General features: G+C 42.5%; 1 protein-coding gene across 2 annotated transcripts in view; it reads left to right on the plus strand.

Moving 5' to 3' along the window:
* LOC126322260 (ATP-dependent RNA helicase DHX33) overlaps positions 1-14017 on the plus strand; it is a 108354-nt gene that overhangs the window by 31412 nt on the left and 62925 nt on the right. For both annotated transcript variants that reach the window (XM_049994274.1, XM_049994276.1), the window contains one exon: positions 109-241. In XM_049994274.1, coding sequence (XP_049850231.1) covers positions 109-241 — 133 coding nt within the window. The remainder of the gene's footprint in view (positions 1-108; positions 242-14017) is intronic.

Genomic DNA, 14017 nt, shown 5'->3' on the forward strand with positions numbered 1-14017 from the left:
AGAATGTAATTCTTATAATGTTGTATCAGGTAAAAGCACTTAGGCCATGCCATAATGACTGTTTCAGATTGCCACTGCCCTTACTACGACCTTTCTCTTCTATTTCAGAATACTGGAAGAGATTAAAAAACATTCCACATTGATTATTATTGGAGAGACAGGAAGTGGCAAGACAACTCAGATCCCTCAATTTATCCATGAAGAGAGACTTGATAAAGAGGGGAGAATTGGTATTACTCAGGTACGTAATGACTGCTAAGAGTGTATGATATTCATTATTTGAAAACCAAAGAAACCTATGTAATTTAGATCTAGAAATAACAAACAGAAACATAACAACTTTCATTACACCTTAGCCTTTTAGGAGGCTCTCTGCTATTGTGCTATCAGTATTATATCAAAAAAGTTTTTGATTTTTGTATGTGTTTGAGAGAGGTGACATTTTAAGACATTGTTAATCACTGGTAATTTTCCTGTCAACTGCATATCTTCTCCCAATTCAGTGATGTCAAAATCCAGTAGTTCTTTTGTGTAAAAAGCAGCATGTTTAAAAATCATTTTTATGATATTGTTTATGATCTAGAATAAAGTTCATCTGAAAGGGGCGATGTTTCGATCAGTGCCTCAAGCACCATCTTACACCCTGGTGTCAAATTCGAATCTCATAGTGTATTGTAGCTAGCATTGGGTTACAATTAATTTGGTATCCTCTGTCTTTGTTTACAAGGTCATCATTTTCGTAATTTTAATGGCATCCTTTATTTTCTGGTCCAGATTCTACTGCACATGCACAGCAATTTGAACCGTTCAAAAGTGACAGTGTTTGTATCATTAAGCTATGTACTTTGATCTCCAGTTCAGTTTTTGTCCAAGGCAAACTTTCCTGGTGTTTTCCAAGAAGTGCTGCAGGACATGGCATTGTGTCTATATGAAATACTACAGTTTGCATTTGCATTGATTGCTGTAGATGCCAATTGTGTGCAATCTCTCTAGATTCTTGGCCAGCTTAAGGTAGTTTTGATTTTATATTTCTTCTGAACTCTTGTACTCTTGAATATACCTACAGTGAGAAGTTGCTTTAGAAGTAACAGTAGAAGTTACTTTGGTTTAAAACATTGTTTCTTAATTTGTGTTTCTCTTTAACCATTCCTTCAAAAGAACCCCACCATGTGTTAGGAGTTTTTCAAACTGGGTTTGCTGGGTACTCACAGCCTAGTACCATCTTTACGTACATGATGACGACAAAGATGCTGATTTGGTACTTCACCAAAAGACAAAGAGAATTCCCCCCATCAAAACTTTGTGCCTTTCCATTGAGCTGGAAACATGAGGAATTTGTATTAGTTAAACTCACCAGGAAAGACAAGATCATATTATCTCCAGTGGCGGCTGCTGCGTAAGAGCCCAAGAGCACGTGAACACCCTAACTTTCGACACCTTGTGGATTTATTGTTTATTTTTTCTTCGAATGCTGTCAATCGTAACATAGAAGCTGCAATCTGAAATATACAGCACTTAAACCTACCGCACCAGTGCTTCTCTAGACTCTTTGAAAGTTGGAATCAGGGTCGCAAGCACACCTTCAGTTGTGCACATTTTAAGGAGCTTTCACACATGCGCACCTCACGTGACCTATCTGCCTTACAGGCCAAATACATATGTATTTGATAAACAATGTGCACGGTTGATGATATGCACAGCTAATCCTTGCCTCTCAATTAGAAGTTTACATCAGTACAACCAGGCGGTAGCAAACTGCAGCAAACTTTAACCCCGTTTACTCAGCATCAAACCTGCTAGATGGTAGCACGCTCCTCAGATATGCTAATTCATTCTGTAGTAAAATTAGATCGTACATCAGTATATGTTAAAGTTGTACTGACAGTAAACCTATTTTGTATGTTCCTGAATGAGTTATAGTATATTAAGTTCTGAAGTTTATGATACAGTAATCCACTTGAGGCACTGACCAGGAAAACTCTCCATTGCAACCCTCTCAGATTTAGTGGTAGATGGTCCAGTGGATAGCCCTTCAAAAACAGAACACTTATCAAGCCTGAAATCAGGAAGAAGGTGTACTGAGCTGGGGGGGGGGGGGGGGGGGGGGAGCAAAATAGAAACAGCGAATGGTTGAAGCTTACAAAGCACAATATCGAACTTGCATGGACAACCATTGTGTCATGATTAAGTGGTCACAGTGTTAGATTGAAAAGCAGATGAACAATGTTGGAAAGTCTCTCATCCTAATTTTTTTAATTTATTTTTTTTCACAGAATTATCATTTGTTTGTCTGGTCATTGAAATGTTTTGTTCTTTTTCTGCAGTCTTGACAGGTGTCATACTATACATTAGTCATAGAATATGAGTCATGTACTAAGAATACGTTACTTTGCAAGTAAATGTGATGAATAGTGAGAGCAGGCAAGATGCCATGTAGACATTTCACAGAAATTAAAACAACAAATAAATGCATGAAGAATGTTACAACAAAGGAATTCAAGAGTCAAAACTTCCAAAAAAGGAATGCAACTTCAAAAACATTAAAAGCATAAGAACTGTGTGTTCGTGAAACTATTGCATTCATCTGTTGCAGCTTATGTGACAAACTGTTATATTTTCGTCATTTTTTCAGGAGTGATCACATTCACATTGATACCCACACCAAAATCAGGCAATGAGGCGTATTTCACTCACTCATCAGGTGTAGAAGTTAGGTACATTGATGAGAGGTTCCTTTCGTGAGACACACATACTGTCACAAATGTCATGCATGAGACACCAGACGTGGTTTTTGGTGGAGGATTTGGTTAACTTGTCACCTTATTATCAATAATTTGCAGTACCAGTTCGAAAGGTACTTCATTCCGGCTGCTAATAGAGTAGTTGAGCAGAATCAGCTTTCATTGTAGATGTCTTACTTATGCCCTACTGTTGCAAATGGACGATACACCATGACACAGACATAAATTTTAATACAACGAACAGACAAATCACTGTTTGGACGGATTGTTCATACTACTGTAGAAAAAAAAAAGAAAAATTGACACAATGGAGTTTTGAACATGGGTTTGTCCAGTTTGTAGTCCAATTCTATCACTGCTTAACCATGACACCATGCTATTCCTTGTATCTAATATTACATCCCCCCCCCCCCCCCCTCCACACACACACACACACACAGTGCAGTACACCTCCTTCTTGTTTTCATGCTACATCTGTGTGTAGTTGTTTTCGGGTTGTCCACTGGGCTCTCTTACCACTAAATTTGAGGGGATGTGATGGGAAGTTTCCCTCATGAGCATGAGAATCATAAGGGTCGAAAGCACATCACCGTCAGTTGTGAGACTGTAGCATTTATTCATGCTTCTGAAATCTGTTGATTTTTGGTGAGTCTGGTTGATCTGCATGTATACCCACATCATATATATGAAATTTCACAAAAAGCTGTATCACTTGTTTCTGTGATATTCATTTAAATGTAGGATCTACGGCATTGTGCTTGAGACCCTTATGGATCTCAGCACCTCATTTGTATTCTAGTCAAGTGACCACGTTGATAGACCTTGTTGACATTACTATTTGAGTTTAATTACACTCCTGGAAATGGAAAAAAGAACACATTGACACCGGTGTGTCAGACCCACCATACTTGCTCCAGACACTGCGAGAGGGCTGTACAAGCAATGATCACACGCACGGCACAGCGGACACACCAGGAACCGCAGTGTTGGCCGTCGAATGGCGCTACCTTCGCAGCATTTGTGCACCGCCGCCGTCAGTGTCAGCCAGTTTGCTGTGGCATGCGGAGCTCCATCGCGTCTTTAACACTGGTAGCATGCCGCGACAGTGTGGACGTGAACCGTATGTGCAGTTGACAGACTTTGAGTGAGGAGGTATAGTGGGCATGCAGGAGGCCGGGTGGACGTACCGCCGAATTGTTCAACACGTGGGGCGTGAGGTCTCCACAGTACATCGATGTTGTCGCCAGTGATCGGCGGAAGGTGCACGTGCCCGTCGACCTGGGACCGGACCGCAGCGACGCACGGATGCACGCCAAGACCGTAGGATCCTGCGCAGTGCCGTAGGGGACCGCACCGCCACTTCCCAGCAAATTAGGGACACTGTTGCTCCTGGGGTATCAGCGAGGACCATTCGCAACCGTCTCCATGAAGCTGGGCTACGGTCCCGCACACTGTTAGGCCGTCTTCCGCTCACGCCCCAACATGGTGCAGCCCGCCTCCAGTGGTGTCGCGACAGGCGTGAATGGAAGGACAAATGGAGACGTGTCGTCTTCAGCGATGAGAGTCGCTTCTGCCTTGGTGCCAATGATGGTCGTATGCGTGTTTGGCGCCATGCAGGTGAGCGCCACAATCAGGACTGCATACGACCGAGGCACACAGGGCCAACACCCGGCATCATGGTGTGGGGAGTGATCTCCTACACTGGCCGTACACCTCTGGTGATCGTCGAGGGGACATTGAATAGTGCACAGTACATCCAAACCGTCATCGAACCCATCGTTCTACCATTCCAAGACCGGCAAGGGAACTTGCTGTTCCAACAGGACAATGCACGTCCGCATGTATCCCGTGCCATCCAACGTGCTCTAGAAGGTGTAAGTCAACTACCCTGGCTAGCAAGATCTCCGGATCTGTCCCCCATTGAGCATGTTTGGGACTGGATGAAGCGTCGTCTGACGCGGTCTGCATGTCCAGCACGAACGCTGGTCCAAATGAGGCGCCAGGTGGAAATGGCATGGCAAGCCGTTCCACAGGACTACATCCAGCATCTCTACAATCGTCTCCATGGGAGAATAGCAGCCTGCATTGCTGCGAAAGGTGGATATACACTGTACTAGTGCCGACATTGTGCATGCTCTGTTGCCTGTGTCTATGTGCCTGTGGTTCTGTCAGTGTGATCATGTGATGTATCTGACACCAGGAATGTGTCAATAAAGTTTCCCCTTCCTGGGACAATGAATTCACGGTGTTCTTATTTCAATTTCCAGGAGTGTATTTCCACAAACAGCACTTTGTGTGTGGAGTTGCTTGTTTACTGTGCGGGAATTGGCTTTCATGTGAACTGTAAATATGAACTATGTTGAATCTATTTTAAATGCTAACAGAAAAGTAAAGCTGTGAGGAGGGGTCATGGGTCGTGCTTGGGTTAGCTCAGTCGGTAGAGCACTTGCCCGCGAAAGGCAAAGGTCCCGAGTTCAGTCTGGTACAGCACACTGCTTCAGTCTGCCAGGAAGTTTCATATCAGTGCACATTCCGATGCCGAACGGAAATCTCATTCTGGCAATAAGAAATTAAATTACGAGGAAAAGTTAGCCGCAAAGGAACTAGGCCCTCCTAGAACAGATCCCTTGATTGATGAAATCAAATAAGCGTGTCGACAAGCAAACATTTTACAAGGAACTCTACATTTAGCACAAGTTGTGTGAGCGCATCTTAAGAATACCTCATTTTCTGCTGGAAGTAAATTTGTGACTAATACGCGTGCTAGGGATCTTCTACATTTGTCTGAAAAAATAAAAAAGCACGAAAACTGCTTACACAGAAATGTGAGTGGAGAGTTGTGAAACCTTACATATTATTTTGTTATTGTCCTAACCTGTATTTGATTATGTACAAAACAATAATATTCCACAAAACAATTCTTTCTTTGTTAGATAAGATATGCGTATTATTAGTATTATTATAATATTATCACTGTTGTTTTTATTATTGGCAGTGGCTGAAATTGTACAAACATATTGATAAGCATAACAATTATACAGTAGGTGCTATTAATTTCACACTCTCAAAGTTTTCTGAATCTAAAAATCTATGAACACCCAGGATTTATAGTCGCAAGCTGCCACTGACTATCTCTATGAGGAGAAGAAACTCTTCTGTGGCAAACTGTTGTCGAAGCTGTAGGTCAGGAAGACTAAGCTTCCTAGCTCTCTGGCCTGTCTACAGTGGTGTTTGGACCAGATTATCTTACTCATTAAATGCTCTCGGGCTTCCAGTCGCATCAATTGCTTTATAGTCCACAAGATTCAACCTAGTAATCCTCGGCAAATGTCAAGTTGTGACAGACAAATTGTTACTGTTGCCATCCTTATATTGTGCCACTGTCGCCTGTGATGTCAGTGGTGCACAGTCCAGTACCATATAAGGTAGTATCCCTTTTGCTGGCACAATAAGTATTGTAGAACAAGCAGTTCACAAGATTCCCAGTGAAGTGCTAGAAGAAGTTTGTCGAGAAACGAGCCATATTCTTTCAAAATCCGAGCTGCCAGTGCAGGACATAATGAGAGCTGAGATAATAGCTTTCATGAGCTCTGCAATGATCCTCTCATCTTAGTCCTGTCAGCTGATAAAGCAGTGCAGCAGTCATAATGAAACAAGCCACTTATGATGGGAAGATTCAGTTGATGCTGGAGGAGGAGACAGACTAAAAATTATCATGGGACCCAACATCCAGAATAATGGGGAAGGTGTTGGAGCTTCTCAAGTGGTCTTCGCTGAATTGGAGTATCATTAAAAATCTCCTCCATCAGGAACATCAACCACCTACATTTTATGGCCTTTCAAAAATTCATAAGGACACACCAGTATGGGACATTGTGACAAGGATTGGACTGCCAAGTCACAGGCTCACAAAACGTGACCAGCCTCCTTACTCTGCATGTTGGTCACTGTCCACATCACATAAAGAATATGATTGGCTTCCTCAATTGAATCAAATGCCTGCATCTTCGAGAAGGAGAAATGATGGTCAGCTTTGATGTTGCCTCTATTCATGTACAGTGCCATCAAAGCCTCTATAGATCTGCTCTCCCAGTAACTTGAAGACACTTTTGTGGAGTTATTTAAGCACACAGTAATGTCACCTTGTTTATGGTGGAGGATATTTTAACTAGATGAACAAGATTGTGATGGGAAACCTGTTAGCTCTATTTATAGCCGACGTGTTCATAGAGTATCCTGAAGACATTGCCCTAGATACGGCTCCTGCAATGCCTAGTTACTTTTATCGGTATGTCAACAATACATATGTTGTCTGGGCTCATGGACATGACAAGCTGTAAGAGTTCTTGGATCACATTGGCAATATCCGTGACCACATTAAGTTCACAATGGAGGTAGAGACAGATAGTTCCTTGCTATACCTGGACATACTTGTCCACCAGAAAGCAGACGGATGTCTCAGCCACAGTGCTTACTGCAAATCTATCGGCCCGGACTGGTGTCTGCATGCTACCAGCACCCATAACAGAAATGTTCTGTTCTAAGGACGTGGAGCACCTAACAGAAACTGTTTCAGGCGTTGAAAATCTGCAAAACGCACTGAGCCACTTACAGAAAGTTTTTTTTTTTTTAAAAAAAAAAACAGCTGCAATAACCAACAAATTTTGCAAATCATTTCACTGAGGACTCATAAGAATGAAGCCCTCTATCCTAAGAAATCAGCTGTAGCAGAGCATAATCCGATAAACCGGCACCAAATCAAATTCGATAAAACATCTACTATTACAAGGGCAAATTGTCTCTGGGATTGGCTCATAAAAAAAGTGATGGTGATCAAAATCTTTGAAAACACCTTCAAAATGGGTGGAGGTCTGCAGCTAAGCACAGCTTGAGACATGGCCATTGGAAGTTCAAAGTGGAAATGGCAATTTTGTAACCAAAACATCACCTTTTATGGCATTGGACTGGGCACCAATGATGTCACACGCAGTAGTGGTGCTATATAAGGCTGACAGCAGCAACCACATATCAGCCATCAGTTGACAAGTATTGAGGAACACATGGTAGAAAGTTCATGGATTGTAAACCTCTTGACACAGCTGGAAACTCTGAATACTATTGGAGTACCAACATACAAGGAATTTGTGATAAATACTTGTTATTAGTTGCTCTTCTGAAGAACTTGTTTGCCACAGAGTAAACCAATTGCACCCCAGTATGCCATCACTTGCTCTCTGAATGAATCTGACCCTGTGAGGATTGCGTGATGGTGAGTGTTGCTATAACTTTTATTATTCACCCCCAGTGCCTCCGAATGATTCTGTGATATTACTAGCACAATACTTCAAGTTGCCAGCAGTGAGATTTTTCAACAAATTCTTGCCTACTCTTAATTTCAGTGCAACATGTCCCAGGAATAGTGAATATACACATGGAACATTTTGAGGCAGTTGCTACTGAAGTCACGAAACTCCAACCCACTGATTTCTGTAGATATATTGACAGAATCTTCATTATGTGGACACATGGCAGGAGTTTCCTGTATAAATTTGTTGATCACGTCAACATCATCCATGAGAAGGTTCACCATGTAGGCAGGGAAATACATCTGCATTCAATTTTTCACATTGGTGTATGGAACAAGCAAGATATCATACCAGGGCATGATGAAAGAAACTGATACATGATGACTTGTATTTACATATATCCAGCTACCACCATGCAGTGCAACACAGCAGTGTTTTGAGAGAATTGATCTACAGGGCTGAATCCATAAGTGGCCAAGAAAGCATACCCTTATTTCGATTACAGTAACTGTGAGTCAAGTGGTAGGGGCCAGTAGGTATGTAGGAGACTTTCTGTGAAGTTTAGAAACTAGGAGATAAGATATGGCAGAAGTGGAGTTGTGAGGGCGGGCCATGAGTGATGCTTGGATAGTTCAATTGGTAGTGCACTTGCCCACAAAAAGCAGATGTCCCAATTTGAGTCTTAGTCCAGCACATAGTTTTAATCTGCTAGAAAGTTTCAAACCAGCTCAAGCCATGTTGCAGAGTGAAAATTTGTTCTGAATAAGTCATGATCAGTGAACAAACCTTGGATAGCAATATTTGTTTGATCTTGGATGGACAAGACTGCTACACAGAGACTTTATAGTAAAGAAAGCTATCAAAATTGGGCTCCATTATGGGCCTTACTTTAGCTGTTGTTTAGTAGGCATAAAAAAGTCACAGTGAAAGAAAGATGAGTGACAGAAAGCTTCAGAGCAAAATTTTCCTTGCCTGCTAACATCAAATTCATGCTTCAAGAAAATTGTTGAGTGTTGAGTGAAAGCTTTTCTTGTTACTCTACTTCATTTATCACGTTGAATTCTTTCATTTGTCTTGAACTGAATATTGCTACAATGCAGAGACTGGAGGACTAAGACAGGTGTACTACTATATTGTAGATTAACCTATAGGACTGCCAGCAACTATAATTGGCACCAAATTTATCACTCTAATCGATGTAAAATCATATGAATCATCATGTCTCTGGGTCCAAAGAAGTACTCAAGAAATATTTAAAGTCACAAATTTCTCTATGTGGAAAGCAACAGACTTGGTGGGTGCAATGACCTAAACTAGTCACAGAACAGTAAGAGGTTGTTTAAAAATAGTGATTTTTGTAGTGCTAGACACAGTAGTGCAGTCACAAAGAACAGAAGTTTATATATCCATATTCAAGTAAACAACAAACATATAATCGGTACCATAAGCCATAGAACACAAATTGAGGGTAGTCACCTACCATGCTGTCCTTATATAGAAGAGAGCTCAGATAGATGGCACAACGCGTGTCATGTTATGTGCACGAGTTGCAGGTAGCTTCTGGTGGCAAGCCCATGGGGATGCCGTTGACAGAGTATTTGAGTGCAGTGTGCTGGCAGACAGGTGCCATGGTATGTAACCATGAATGTACAGGGTTATAGCACCTCTTGGGGAATGATCACTCCACTGATGCAGGCATTGGGATGACTGTTGCCACATCCATGTCCTCCACAGCAGGTGAGTATGGCAGTGATGGAAGGAATTCCTGACCAGAACTAGTGAGTAGGGGTGGAAGGTGCACAGCCACAGACATGCCATCCCCCTCCCCTGCAAAGTAACGCAAGGGACAACCGATTTTAGGGGCATTGGTAACAACTCAACATCTGGGTCCAGGTGGAAAGATACTGAAGGCGTTGGCCACTCAGGTGGGGGCACCAGGGATGCTGATGGTGAAGGATCCTACAGTGCCGGTCCAGCTAGTGGCAGAAGCACAGGTGGCAATGAAGCATCACGGAGCTGGTTGGTAGCATAGCCCAGGCACCATACCCCAGAGGTGAGGCAGGAATTGGTGATATCCACAAGGAGGGCAGGTCTGCCCCCACGGCAGGGATGTGCAGTTAGGCCTGGACAGGGAGAAAGTGAAGGCTGCAGCAGTAGATCCATGGCCTTTGCTGTGGTATGAAGATGTAGCTGATCATGCTGGTGCACCACCAGTCCCTCACTGGTGTGCACCATACAGAGGCCACTGCCAGAATCCAGTTCGAGGGTGGCCGAATCCCATGGAGCCAGGAGCAAACCATGCTGAGCCCCTTGCCAATGGGAAGGGCAGTACATCGCTGGCAACTATGGAGCATCTCAGGCAACCCTTCAATAGAAAAAAACTTTGGACAGGGCCTGTACAGTAACCACAGCTGACATGGAAGGACAGTGGATAATGTATGGAAATTCCAAGAAAGCATTAACAACCAACAACCAGTAAGAATTTATTAAAAGACCCACAAAATCAACATGGACACATTCCAAACTTTGCTGCAATGTGGTCATACAGAAAGCATCACTCATGGCGCCGCTTGTTGTGTTGCACACAGAGTGCAGGCTGCAACAAGAGGCACAATGTCACCCTCAGTGCCAGGCCAAAACAAGTATTGACAGGACAGTGACTTGATGCAAGAGACCTCCCAATGTTCCTGATGTAATTGCTGAAGCACCTCCCACCGTAGTTTGGCAGGGGTCCAACCATGAGAGACAGTCTGTCATTAGCTGAGAGAACAACACCATCAAACACCAAAAGCTGGTGAAGGAGGGCAAAATAGTTATGTAAAGTTTCAAAAACACTGTCTGGTGGCCTATCTGGCGAACCATGCTGAATGAGGTGCAAAACCGAATTGGCAACAACAGCAGCTGCAATCCGGGAACTCATAATATGAAACCCTTCCACTGTATGATGCACTTTAACAATTAAGTGAAAACAGAGGAGCTCATTCCATTCAAAAGTGGACCTGGCACCATTGGAAGCCAAGACAGCATGTCGGCATTGGCATTCTGTGCAGTATGGGCCCAACAATGGAGGCAATGTGCCGCTTTGTCAAGCAATAAAGCAGAAGGATTAAACAATGAAACCAAAGGCTTGTGGTCAGTAATGATGTGGAACTTGAGACCTGTACATGAACACGTGAAACTTTTTGATCGTGTAGGTATTAACAAGCACTTTCTTTACAACTCGGGAGTAGTGCTGCTGAATGGAGTTGAGTGTTTTTGAAGCATAAGCTATCATATGTTTGAAACCAGCCTCATAGCAGTGTGCAAGAACAGCCCCAAGGCCATACTGAAAGGTGTCTATTGCAAAGAGCAGATGATGCCCAGTTTGGAAGGCACCCAAACAAGGAGCAGAATCTAATTTAGGTTTCTAAAGTGTGAACTTGAGTTTTCAGGCCAGTGTCCACTGGAAAGGACATCCTTGTGGAGCAATTTGTAAAGAGGACGGGCCATCTTGGCTGCACCTAGAATGAATTTATGATAGCAGACAATCTTCCCTAAAAATGCTTGGTGTTCTTTGACATCAGAATAGCGAGGCAGTACTGTGACATCGATGACATGATTATGTAAAGGCATTACACGATCCTGAGAAACCTGAAGCCCCAAATACACAATGGATGGCTACAAAAGTGGGACGTGGTCAAGCTGCACTTCAACCCTACAGTATGTAAGACTCTGAATAACGTGCATAAATACTCTTCCATGGATGCACCCATCATGGCGATGTCATTGAGATAGTTGATGCAATCTGAAACGGACATTCTCAGTTGTTCCAGAAAATGCTGAAAAATCTTAGGGGTGTTAGTCACACTGAATGGAAGGCACTGATATTGGTACAGCCTGATAGGTGTGTTAATCAGAAGGGGCCTTTTTAAAACCTCATCCAATGGAACCTATAAATAAGCTTCAAATAAATCAGTTTTAGAGAAAAACTGGCCCTCCATTGAGTCTGGCCAACGACTCTTCTGACGGGGCAAAGAGTAGGTGGCAGTGATAGATTGAGCATTAACAAAAACTTTAAAGTCACTGTAGAGGCGAAGCTGACCATTTGGTTTTGTGAACTGCCACGATGGTGTAAACCACTCACTAGACATAACAGACAGTAAGATTCCTAATGACATATGCCTGTCCAATTCTGATTTCACTTGATTGAGCAAAGCCAATGGAATAGGACCCACCTGGAACAAGCATGGCTGCACTGTATGTTTAAAGGTAATGTGGGCTGTAAAATTAGTGACACAAACTATCCCATCTGAAAAAGAGATGAGACTCAGAACACAGAGAATCTACACTGGTAAGGGACATGGTCAGAATTGAGGTGCACGTTATCTACAATGGAAAAACCAAAAGCATTGAAAACATCCAGACCAAACAAATTGTTGACATCCATATCATGTCCACTTGTTCATTACTTGCACTTTGATAAACAGTTTGTTGTTATTCATAAGTACTAGAGGCACCAACTTAACATCCCTATCCCTATCTGCAGGGCTGGGAACAACACACAGACACTATATGTCCTTCTTTTCGTACAGTTGTTGCAAGTCACCCAGCACTTAGGGCACGCAGCCCTGTCATCTTACACGAAACAGTATGGGCAAGATAAGAACACTGCCGCTGCAATAGTTGTTGTTGTTGTTGTTGTTGTTGTTGTTTGGCATGTCACTGTCCAGTGTGGCATGGTGGCTACATTTTGTACTGATGCCACATCATCCTACCCCAAGAACTAACTGATGACTGATGACCAGAAACAGGAGCCACTACTGTGATGTCACACGAAACCTGAATCTAATCCCCTGCAGCACAAGATACCTCGAAAGATTGGGCAATAGTCAACACCTCAACCAAAGATGGATTCTTGCATTGCAGTACACACCTTAAACACCTCCTTGTCCGAAGTTAGGTGAATGATTGTGTTATGTTGTTGTTGTGGTCTTCTGTCTAGAGACTGGTTTGATGCAGCTCTCCATGCTACTCTATCCTGTGCAAGCTTCTTCACCTCCCAGTACCTACTGCAACCTACATCCTTCTGAATTTGTTTAGTGTATTCATCTTTTGGTCTCCCTCTACGATTTTTACCCTACACACTCCCGTCCAATAGTAAATTGGTGATCCCTTGATGCCTCAGAATATGCCCTACCAACTGATCCCTTCTTCTAGTCAAGTTGTGCCACAAATTTCTCTTCTCTCCAATTCTATTCAATACCTCCTCATTAGTGATCTACCCATCTAATCTTCAGCATTCTTCTGTAGCACCACATTTTGAAAACTTCTATTCTCTTTTTGTCCAAACTATTTATCATCCACGTTTCACTTCCATATGTAGCGACACTCCATACAAGTACTTTCAGAAACGACTTCTTGACAATTAAATCTATACTCAATGCTAACAGATTTCTCTTCTTCAGAAATGCTTTCCTTGCCATTGCCAGTCTACATTTTATATCCTCTCTACTTCGACCATCATCAGTTATTTTGCTCCCCAAATAGCAAAACACATTTACTACTTTAAACGTCTCATTTCCTAATCCAATTCCCACAGCATCACCCAACTTAATTCGACTACATTCCATTATCCTCATTTTGCTTTTGTTGATGTTCATCTTATATCCTCCTTTAAAGACACTATCCATTCCATTCAACTGCTCTTACAAGTCCTTTGCTGTCTCTGACACAATTACAATGTCATCGGAGAACCTCAAAGTTTTTATTTCTTCTCCATGGATTTTAATTCCTAATCCAAATTTTTCTTTTGTTTCCTTTACTGCGTGCTCAATATACAGATTGAATCACATTGGGGATAGGCTACAACCCTGTCTCACTCCCTTCCCAACGACTGCTTCCCTTTCATGCCCCTCGACTCTTATAACTGCCATCTGTTTTCTGTACAAATTGTAAATAGCCTTTCGTTCCCTGTATTTTACCCCTGCCACC

This window comes from Schistocerca gregaria, chromosome 2, assembly GCF_023897955.1.
Source record: "Schistocerca gregaria isolate iqSchGreg1 chromosome 2, iqSchGreg1.2, whole genome shotgun sequence".
NCBI lineage: Eukaryota > Metazoa > Arthropoda > Insecta > Orthoptera > Acrididae > Schistocerca > Schistocerca gregaria.